Source organism: Dreissena polymorpha, chromosome 15, assembly GCF_020536995.1.
Source record: "Dreissena polymorpha isolate Duluth1 chromosome 15, UMN_Dpol_1.0, whole genome shotgun sequence".
In the NCBI taxonomy this organism is placed as follows: Eukaryota; Metazoa; Mollusca; class Bivalvia; order Myida; family Dreissenidae; genus Dreissena; species Dreissena polymorpha.
In genome coordinates, this window is record NC_068369.1 from 37,711,370 (window position 1) to 37,722,796 (window position 11,427).

Here is an 11,427-nt window from a genome sequence, read left to right on the forward strand (position 1 = left end):
TATCAGGTCACAACATACCAAAAGATTTCCTGCACAAATTCAATGTAAAAGCAATAACTTTAACAAAAAATAAAGTCAAACTTTTGCGCGTAGACACCCCCATAACCATACCTTTTCTTAAAGAGCATTCCAAGCCGCAATGATTTAAGCAATAAAAAACATAGGTCATCCAATATGTAAGAAAGAACTCAATGCGAATCAGCGGTCACTGTTTTATGGCCATCTTTTTACCGGCATCTCTCCAGTTGATGATGGTTTCCCGCCAACTGTCAAAGTCTTATGTAGTCTCCAACCTAAAAGCAAAACAGGGAATTTGTAGTATACAACAATGTTTTCCCTACCACATGAACACAGAAATATTCAAAAATAAAGTCATGGCAAGTGCCCGTACAGAGAATTGTGTTTTCAAATAAATGAAGATTTTGTTTTTAGAGGGTATAGCATTGAACACCAAAAGTATTTAGTGTATTGTAACCTATAAGAGAAATTTATTTTGACTGAAATGTGTTTTTCTTTCATATTATTATCTTCCCATCCATATTGCACCAATATATTAAGTTTGGCTGGATTAGCTGTCCATTTGGCCATTCTGTATCATATTTTCACACGCGGGTGTTTTCAGTCCGAAGAAGGCGATATTAGGCCTGTTAAAGCTTAACTGCCCCTTAAAGATTTAAAGCTGTTGTGTTCAATATCTGCAATAAAATACCAAAACAAACCAAATAGACATGCAAGTGGGGCTAATGTGTGGTGGGGAAAGAATGAATTTGTTAGATATTTTCACTCTAAGCAATTTTGATAATGTCTTATTTGTGTGTTTTTTTTTAATCATCCCAAAAATGCCAATTTCAAAGCAAAAACAATCCAATTTCATCCAAGACAATAAACTTATTACTCAAAATGAGAGATCAAAGATACTTTCAAGTGTAGAAATCAATATGCTCCCAATAACTTGTTATTTCACACCAATAAAAGTGTAAAATTTTGAAAGCGCCTTGTCGATCGGTGCCCATTTATTTACCAGCCGCCAATGAAATATTCTAGCATATTATGTCATGGGTGCCTTTTAACTGCAGCAGATGGTCAATATGCATTGCCAGCTCTCATTTAGAGGTTCAAGACAATACAAATTTTCATATTTTTGACACAAAATGAGTACTTTAGGCTATTTTTATGGTGGCAATCTGGTCCAAATGGGGGTTTGTAACCAAGGGAAAGAATACAATGCTCATTTGTCGGGGGGGGGGGGGGAGGAAAAGTTAAATTGAACAAAATACACATATGTAGGCAAGCATTATAAGCTTAGCAATGATGTTCCATGTAGTAACAGGGGTAGAAAGGCAGTTCAGATCAAGGCAGTGTCCTGAAAGGGGTTTCTAGAACTTCTTTTGGGGACACAGCTTCCTGCAGAATTCTCAACACAACAAATATCAATGATTCATGTCACCTTTCTATGCAAAGAAAAAGGAATATGGACAATACTGTCATTAAATCACTGAATGAGAGAAGCATGTACCAAATAAAAATTAAAACATGTTGCTGAAAGTGCCAAATTTTGTCAAAAAAGTCCCTCTAAGGTAAATGATGAAGGGGACACATGCTATAACAATCCTATGTTTAAGTAAGGCGCGACACCCTTTTAAGCCGGAACCATGAATATAAGCATATTGTGAGAAAACAATACCAAAAACAAGCTAATTGTAGGGTTACAAGTAGCAAATCAACTCAGCTGTACTGCATACATGCTCAGAAACAAGGATAAACCTGTTAAGTGCCAACTTCAGCTGCCAACAAAGCACGAGCTTTACATGTCAGGACGCGGAACTATCAATACAAACTGCGAGGAGAATTACATGACGGCAAGGGTGTGAGTGACCACAAACCTGATTATGACAGTCTTTCACACCTAAAGCATCATACATATGCTTATTTGCTTGTGTACATGATAACAAAATGATATTATTACCTGTTTTGCCATCAACAACCCTTATCCAGTGGCCCTTGACTTAGTCGCAGACATTCCTCTACCTGAAAAAGTCAAAATACCCAATAGAAAAAGATAAAAAAATGAAACAAAAACATGCATTTATGTATTTTAAGTGTACTTTTATGAATTATATGAAGTGATAAAGCTTGCTAAATTCATGATTGTACTAAATATGAAGGCTGGCTCAGTTAAGCATCTGCTGCACTGTCAATACTGTAAAAATGCCCGCCATTCCATGTCGGTGAAATGGGGCTCTGTTTGAATGTTCATGCTTTTCGCAAAAGCTTTAGTTGCGTTACTCGATCACGGAGTCCCTGGCGTTGAATTCTAACTTCATGTAACACATTTACGCGACACGGTCAACCAATATGCGGTTGAATTTAAGTCGGAAAGCAATTTAGCCCTTATTCCACTATATAAGGGTGGGGGGTCAACTTGAAAAACAACTATTCCAGGTCAAATAATCTGAATTCATGCATTTAATGCACTTATTTTCTTCCCTTTTGCTAAGAGATGACCAAAAATCAGCTTTCCCAGTCATATTTTGCACTTGCAGATGATATTTCATTTTTATCATAAGTTAGTTTAGGTCACAACATACCAAAAGATTTCCTGCACAAATTCAATGTAAAAGCAATAACTTTAACAAAAAATAAAGTCAAACTTTTGCGCGTAGACACCCCCATAACCATACCTTTTCTTAAAGAGCATTCCAAGCCGCAATGATTTAAGCAATAAAAAACATAGGTCATCCAATATGTAAGAAAGAACTCAATGCGAATCAGCGGTCACTGTTTTATGGCCATCTTTTTACCGGCATCTCTCCAGTTGATGATGGTTTCCCGCCAACTGTCAAAGTCTTATGTAGTCTCCAACCTAAAAGCAAAACAGGGAATTTGTAGTATACAACAATGTTTTCCCTACCACATGAACACAGAAATATTCAAAAATAAAGTCATGGCAAGTGCCCGTACAGAGAATTGTGTTTTCAAATAAATGAAGATTTTGTTTTTAGAGGGTATAGCATTGAACACCAAAAGTATTTAGTGTATTGTAACCTATCACAGCGATCAAAATGGCGATCGCAGCTGAATGGGGAACCAGTCTCTCTCCCAATTAAAAACTAAACCATTGTGTACAGCGGTTACACTAAACTATCTTACCTATAGACAGATCCCGGAATTCGCACGAGTTTAGAAAAACCCACGAAACCCTCGGTACAAACAACGTTGGCCCATTTTATTAACTAATTATAGCTTAATATAAAACAATAACGGTTGACACGATGTGCGATTTTGAAAGGATTACAAAAACTGGGTCAGTTTTAATTTGTACTAGCGGATAAGTGGGTTTTTCCAATGGTTGCTTTTCCGAGATACATATATAAAACCGTCGGTCGGTAGAATGGTTGTTCCATAGACTTAACGCGATATTTAGGATTCGCTCTAACGTATGATCTTGGTAGATGGTAACATACATGCATAATGGCTCGATTGGTCATTGTCGGCTCGGGTACTACTTACATGTACCCCGGGTACTCTTAAGTATACTTACATGTACCCAGGGTACGGTAAATATACATGTACTAAAACGCACCCGTGAATTTTAACGCTAAATCGGTTGCTGTCGGCTATTTTTTTAATTAATTATGTTCACATGTATGTCAAATTTTCTGTTAAATGGCCTCTATATTATCGAAACTCATACTCAAAAAGCATGTTGATGCAGTTTTTTTTTATAAAGAAAAGTTTGTTAACGATAAACAATATCGTTTTACGGTAATCGGTAGCGCGTTTTACGACATCGGATTTTGGTCTGGAAAACAACTCGGGTACAGTCTAATATCGACCGGGTACGCTTAAGTATATTTACCGTACCCGGGGTACATGTAAGTATACTTAAGAGCATTGGGGTACATGTAAGTAGTATCCAAGCCGACAATGACCAATCGAGCTGTATAAGAAAAAGGCTTTCTATATAAGGATCAAAAGGTCAACGTTCAAAGTTAAAAAGACATGCACCTTGATAAGATTCATTTCAAGTACCTTTATACCGCTCGATTGGTAATTGTCGGCTCGGGTACTACTTAAATTTACCCGGGGTACGCTTAAGTATATTTAAATGTACACCGGTTATGGAAAATATACTTAAACGTACCCGGTTAATTTAGACTGTACCCTTATTTTATTCCCCGCCCAAAATCCGTTGTCATAAACCGCGCTAACGCAATTCTTTGTTTACCAAAACCTGCCTCAACATGCTTTTATGAGTATGAGTTAAGATAAGATAGAGCCATTTAACGGAGTATTAACACATTTTTTCTGAATAAATGAAATTAATTTAAATGAATCATGAGAAAGTTTGAAAAAATAACAAACCATGAATCCCTATCGAAACGTTTTCAAATATCTTTGAAATCCGTACTTCATAAGCGGGAGATACATCAGTCTTTGACGATGTATACTCAAATCAAAGTCCAAGTGACCCATTGATTTTATTGCTAAAACCATCTACATTCTGAAATCGTAAGCGAATATTTGACGCCGATCATATTGAATTAAATTACAATATAAAGTAACCATCGCTTAGGAACACTTATTAACATTACATTCCTACACATGTGTATGCACATCGATTTCTACGCGAATAACAAGTTTGATGATGATATCTAATGAACATTTAGAAAATTGCATTTGTTGTGGGTAAAGCTATTTTGAAATACAATCACTTGACATTTGAAATGTGCAGACATTAAGGATTATGTGTATACCTTCTCAACATTTTAAATTTGTATACAAACTTCATTATCGTATTAGGTGTGTTTGATAAGATATTTCTTTATTCCTAAAGGATAGACGGCCAAATGGGCGATAGGGTTGAGGATGGGAAGGAAAGACAGATAAACGGCTATAATAAATTGTCTATAATATCTTAGTTGTAATATATCATGAAGTTATTGAGTTATTATCGTATCTTTTTTTATCTATTTTTATTTACAGATATCTGACCATTGAACTGTGCTAAATTATATATATTTTATTTACAGATACTTTGACATCTGGTGAAAACCGATAGAGCTTGCATAATTCCCACATTGCTTTTTATAAGTATACATGTACAAAGTCGGACTATGAACCAACACATTTCTGCATGCGTATATACATTTTCATTATAATATGTTACGTATTTCGGGTTATTAGAATATTTCGTTATGGACAAACAGACGGACGGACGGATGAACAGATGAAGTGATTGACAGACAGACATACAGTGACCCTATGGCTGAATGTGTATATTAAGTATTATGACAATATACACGTAGTTAATGTACTTTTTAGTTTAAATAATGCCCATAAATGCAGCACAATGACCGATTCTTTAAGGTCAAATTAAAAAAAAACTTAAGAATTTCCTACTTTTATAGGTATCCACTAGCAAAGCTTAAATTAAAATAATATATTCAAACAAACAATGCATTTCAAAGCATATGTAGCGTAAAGCATAAAGATCAAACAAAAAGGATGTTATAAATAGCTGAACTATGTATATGATACAATGCCGCTCAACAATAAGACCATATCTATTAATGCGAGCACAAATGAAGTTTCAGTTGGACTTTCTGGGGATAACTCTTGTCGCACCCTGCCACCGGGCACTGAAATGGGTTATCTCCCGTGTGGAGTCTCTCGTGAACTGCGCATGCGTACTTGCTGTTAAACTTCTTGGAGCAATAGCCGCACTTAAAACTTCTATGATCCCTATGGTAGCGGTAGTGTTGTGTCAGAGAAGACCTCTTGGAGAACTTTCGGTCGCATATGGTGCACGAGAACGACATCGCTCCCAAGTGGACGTTCATGTGATCATTCAGGCGGCTCTTGGTGGAGAACTCCTTTCGGCAGACGTCACAAATATGGCCGTCGTGGAGACGCTGATGTTTGATGAAGAAGCATTGAGACACCGCTTTGTCACATAGACTGCAGTGGATCTTCTCCTCGTGCAAGCGAGCGTGACGCGAGACGCAGCCGTGAATGGCGAACAGCGACTTCCGGAGATTGCACGTGTCGCCCTTCACACAGTGTAAAGTATGGTGGTTCTTAGCGTCGATATCGTCCAAACAGAAGGCATTGCACACATGACACCAGAACACATCACCTACCGGAAGTGCCATCCGGCTATTCTGACAACCGCTGTATGCAAGTTCAAAATTTGGAGAGAGCGCACTAGTCACCACTGCATGACGGGAATATCCGTTTGGACTCGGCTTGGTATCTCGCAATATGGCGTCAATGGTAAACGGAAGCAAGCGACGCGCGGTTTCTGCATTACGCTTAGCGTAAATACGGTCCTCAATGAGAGGAGAGATGTCACCGCTGTCAGAACCTGTCGCCTCATCGGCGTCCAAAGCATCTAGTGTCTCGCTGCGGAGATCTTCAGACTGAACGAAGCGCTCGCACGTGTGGCTCTCGTACTTGCTGAGGCTAAGATTTAGTGGAGAGTCGCCATGAGGCAGCCTCAGTTTGTAGCTGGCGCTCAACAGAAGGTGTGACATCAAAGCTTCCATCTGAAGATAAAAAATATGCATTAAAGAACAACCATTATGATCATAAGCAGCGTACGTTAACAGAATACTTTACAATTTTGTAAACAGTAATACCTTTTCATTTCTCAATATGGAACTTAATGTACACCAAAACAACAAACAATGTTGTATGTTTGTATGATACTCTAAAATCATAACACTTGTGTATCATAATTGATACGGATATTAAAGAAAGAATTATAAAACATGTGTTACATGAGGCATATTGCCTCTTTTCCTGAATAAACATCTACATTATGTTATATTTTCCTCAGTACATGTATTATTCTGTACTACGTATTATATAACAAATGTTTTATTATTGGATTGTAAAACATTTCACTTGTTCATATGCCTTTGTATTTTCATAGAGAATATATTGTACTTCATAACATTGTGTAACAATATGCATGTTTTTATTATGACCTTGACTTTGATATGTGTAGAACATCTTTTGTATACTTTTGTGTACTCATGGGCATTTCTGCCCCGATGTATTTGGAAATAAATCCTATAAAACATGATGTATATGCGAGATAAAGTTAACGTATCTACCTTAATTGTACGGCTCTCTTTCAAAGATTGTTTTTTTTTTAATTATTATAATTGTTGTTGGTGGTATCAAATACGTCAATTTGTCTTACTGCAGCTATCCAATTACGATTGATGATTATCACAACGCAATTACGGGTATATATACCTCGATCAGTACCCGAGAACGACTGGCTTTTGTGATCAAAGCCAACTGAGTTCTCACTTTCACTTTTAAGGTGTGAAGCGCTTATTGAAACATACACTGTATTTAGCTTTGATGGCGGTCAATGTTTGCGCAAAGTGTGAAATCCGAGTCCCATTAAAGTGAATAGATGTTTTATAAGTGTTTTATATATGTTACAAACAAAGGTTTGCTTAATATCGTGTTTCAAACAGAACAGAATTTTTATTTTAACCCAGATAAATTACATATACAGTAAGGGCAATGTAACAAAGTACAATTATAAGTGCAATATTGTGACTTCCGATAATTTAACAGCAACAAAACATATTATTCAGTTTATATCTTATACAGTAAATATCGTGATTAGATCATATATTTAATAATATTGCTACTTATATTTAATTCGTTATCTTAATGTTATTAATGTTATGATGATCATTATTTTTGCTGCCATCCTACTCGTGTATGACTATGGCATATCCTCCCCCAACTTAAGCATTTTACTTCCATCATCATCTTCGGTATCGCCATGACTACTTTATTAACCATGTCATCATCGTTGAGTTGATTTAATAAATTAGTAACACAATAATCGCTTTCGTACGTACATGTAGTTTAGCGCCAAAAAGTTTATTTCTTTACGTAAACGAATATAAACAAAAACGAGTCATTGTGTAAATGGTGTATACAAATACGAAACATAATTATTATTTTTTTCCAGTTTAAATAAAAAAATCTGGAAAAATCACAGAGGAACATTGCCATATGTATCAGGTTTTTTCCGTATAATCTGTACCATATCTCACCACAAGAGAATCATTCTACCACCTTTAATGTGTGCCTATTCATTTTGATTGAAATTCAAACATTGATTGTTACACTATATAATATTGGTTTTGTTTTAAATATATGAAAATAATATAATTTTAGCTCATTGTATGTATGTGACTTATTATTTGAACATTAGTAAATTGGCAGTTGACAAAAAAATAAACCCACTTGACATTGATTTTTCGGTTCAAAGTGTTACCTATGTCGTTTATATGTGTCATATATGTCGATTATTTGTGCCATTTATGACGGTTGTATATGTCATATATGTCGGTTATATCTGTCATCTATGTCAGTTATATGTGCCACCTATATCGGTTATATTTGTCATCTAAGTCGGTTATATTTGTCATCTATGTTGGTTGTATGTGTCATCTATGCCTGTTATATGTGTCATCTATGTTGGTTATATGTGTCATCTATGTTGGTTCTATTTGTCAACGATGTCGGTTATATGTGTCATAGATATCGGTTATATGTGTATAATACGTCAGTTATATGTGTCATCTATGTCGGTTATAGGTTTCATTTATGTCGGTTATATGTATCATCTATGTCGGTTATATTTGTCAACGATGTCGGTTATATGTTTCATAGATATCGGTTATATGTGTAATATACGTCAGTTATATGTGTCATATATGTCGGTTATAGGTTTCATTTATGTAGGTTATATGTGTCATCTATGTCGTTTATATGTGTAACCTATGTCGGTTATATGTGTCATCTATGTCGGTTATATTGTTCATCTAAAATGCGTTAAAGTAAGGAATCTCAGTACTGAAATGAGGTACGATTCCGTATTAGTAACAGATAATAAACAACGACTTTTACAAGAAGAAATAAGCAATACATTACAATGGTGTATTCCCGTAACATATATTACAACATATCAATAGCATAAATATAATTCAGTAATATGTCGCTAAAATTCCTATATATAATGAAAATCCATTATTGATACAAAACGAATAAAATTACTATTGAATTTAATAGAAAAAGCTATGTTGCTACAGTTGATATAAAGATAACGGTGATAATTGCGGTGGCGATGATAAAAATTAATTGCAACAACTATTTACGAAAATTGGCATTCAGTATCACACCTTGCGCAAACATCGACCGCCAACAAAGCTTAACGAAGAGCGAGCTTCTATAAGCCTTTCACACTTTGAAAGTGAAAGCAGCAACTCAGTTGGCTTTGATCACAAAAGCCAGCCATTCTCGGGCTACTAATCGAGAGTATATTTAGCCGTAAATGCGTTGTGATAATCATCCTTTGTGATTTGATAAGTAAGATCAGGCAAATTGAAGAAAAATTTGCGAAAAAATAATTATTATTTGACTTCTTCAATATTAGTTTAATCTATATCGTTCGACGTCATCTAGCAAAGAGAGACCTTAAATCAAGGTAGGTACGTTATTTAATTTCTGTTAATATTTGTTTTTTAATTGTATAGTAATTAAAATTGCTATAGGCTAATTAGTATAAGTGTAATTGAAAATTCAAGTGTTATGTAAACAATATTTAGATTATCAATCAAGATTTGAAACATGCAATAGTTGAACGAATCTTCAGATTTTTTTCTCACAAACGATTTCATTGATTACAAAATAATTCAATTTTGTCGTCTTACGCTGCCTTATCAGTTTAGTTTATTAAGGCATATTTGTAATCTTCAGATGGAAGCGTTGATTTCACACCTTCTGTTGAGCGCCAGCTACAAACTGGGGCTGCCGTATGGCGACTCTCCACTAAATCTTAGCCTCAGCAAGTACGAGAGCCACACGTGCGAGCGCTTTGTTCAGTCTGAAGATCTCCGGAGCGAGACGTTTGATGCTTCAGACGCCGATGGGGCGACATGTTCTGACAACAGTGCCAACTCTTCTATCAATGAGGACGGTATTTGCATCACACGTAATGCAGAGACATCGCCTCGCTTGCTTCCATTTTCAATTGACGCCATATTGCGAGATACCAAGCCGAGTTCAACCGGATATTCCCGTCACGCAGTGGTGACCAGTGCGCTCTCCCCATATCCTGAAATTACATACAGCGGTTCTCAGAGAAGCCGGATGGAACTTTCGGAGGGTAATGTGTTCTGGTGTCATGTGTGCAACGCCTTCTGTTTGGACGATATCGACGCTAAGAACCACCATACTTTACACTGTGTGCAAGGCGACACATGCAATCTCCGGAAGTCGCTGCTCGTCGCGCATGGCTTCGTCTCGCGCCACACTCGCTTGAACGAGGAGAAGATCCACTGCAGCCTCTGTGACAAGGCGGTGTCTCAATGCTTCTTCATCAAACACCAGCGTCTCCACGACGGCCATATATGTGACGTCTGCCGGAAGGAGTTCTCCACCAACAGCCGCTTGAAGGATCACATGAACGTCCACATGGGAGCGATGCCGTTTTCATGCACCATGTGCGACCGGAAGTTCGCCAAGAGATCTTCCCTGACACAACACAACCGCTACCACAGGGATCATAGAAGTTTTAAGTGCGGCTACTGCTCCAAGAAGTTTAACAGCAAGTACGCACGCGCAGTTCACGAGAGACTCCACACGGGAGATAACCCATTTCAGTGCCCGGTGGCAGAGTGCGACAAGAGTTATCCACAGAAGATCCAACTGAAACTTCATTTGTGCTCGCACAAATAGACATGGTGCTATTGTATTAGCGCATTATATCTTTTACACGTTTATGCTTTTTATGACATGATTTACGCTACATATGCCTTGAAATGCATTATTTATTGAATGCATGGTGCTATGTTTGGCATTGGTAGTGGATATACATAAAAGTATGGAATTCCAAAGTTGTATTTTTAGTTTACCTTAAAGAATCGGTCTTTCTGCCGCATCTATGAGCAAAAACTTATTGTTAAAGCTTAAAAATACATAACATACAAAATGTACGCGTATATTATCATAAAACTTGATATACACATCCAGGTATGTCTGTCTGCTATTTACTTCCTGTGTTCATCCGTCCGTCTGTCTAATTGTCCTCATGAACCAAAATATTATAATAACTCGACATAACATAACATATTATAATGAAAATTTATGAACACATCCAGGTATTTGTTGATTCACGTGTCTGACTCTCTGTCCGCATAAAGTGAGATATATAGAGAAAAACCTAATCCTGCAATTTTTCCGACAGTCCTGAGGATTCTTGGACAAAACTATGTTGGAAACATGATTGATCGTTCGGTTTTCTCAACATCTAAAATGTCAGGTATCTGTAAATAAAATAAAAATCACAAAAGGTGAAAGGTAAGTATCTGTTACTAATAATGAAAA

The 11,427-nt window shown here is 36.6% G+C and overlaps 2 protein-coding genes and 1 long non-coding RNA gene across 3 annotated transcripts; 1 reads left to right on the forward strand and 2 right to left on the reverse strand.

Annotated features, from left to right (window-relative positions):
• Window positions 1-5: 5 nt before the first annotated feature.
• On the reverse strand, window positions 6-2,962 carry LOC127860082 (uncharacterized). Its single transcript, XR_008039595.1, has 3 exons — window positions 2,802-2,962; window positions 1,967-2,028; window positions 6-293 (listed from the first exon to the last, which is right to left on the reverse strand). It is a non-coding gene; the product is annotated as an uncharacterized LOC127860082 (long non-coding RNA).
• A 2,608-nt stretch (window positions 2,963-5,570) lies between these two features.
• LOC127859691 (zinc finger protein 3-like) lies at window positions 5,571-6,548 on the reverse strand. Its single transcript, XM_052397197.1, has one exon. The coding sequence runs from the start codon at window positions 6,546-6,548 to the stop codon at window positions 5,571-5,573; it is 978 nt and encodes a 325-aa protein (XP_052253157.1).
• Window positions 6,549-9,798: 3,250 nt separating this feature from the next.
• Window positions 9,799-10,779, forward strand: LOC127859692 (zinc finger protein 62-like). The gene has a single exon (XM_052397198.1). The coding sequence runs from the start codon at window positions 9,799-9,801 to the stop codon at window positions 10,777-10,779; it is 981 nt and encodes a 326-aa protein (XP_052253158.1).
• Window positions 10,780-11,427: the final 648 nt, after the last annotated feature.

What these genes read in the sequence shown, in the direction of transcription:
- LOC127859691 (XM_052397197.1), bottom strand. Translation starts at nt 6,548, where the DNA reads ATGGAAGCTTTGATGTCACACCTTCTGTTGAGCGCCAGCTACAAACTG.
- LOC127859692 (XM_052397198.1), top strand. Translation starts at nt 9,799, where the DNA reads ATGGAAGCGTTGATTTCACACCTTCTGTTGAGCGCCAGCTACAAACTG.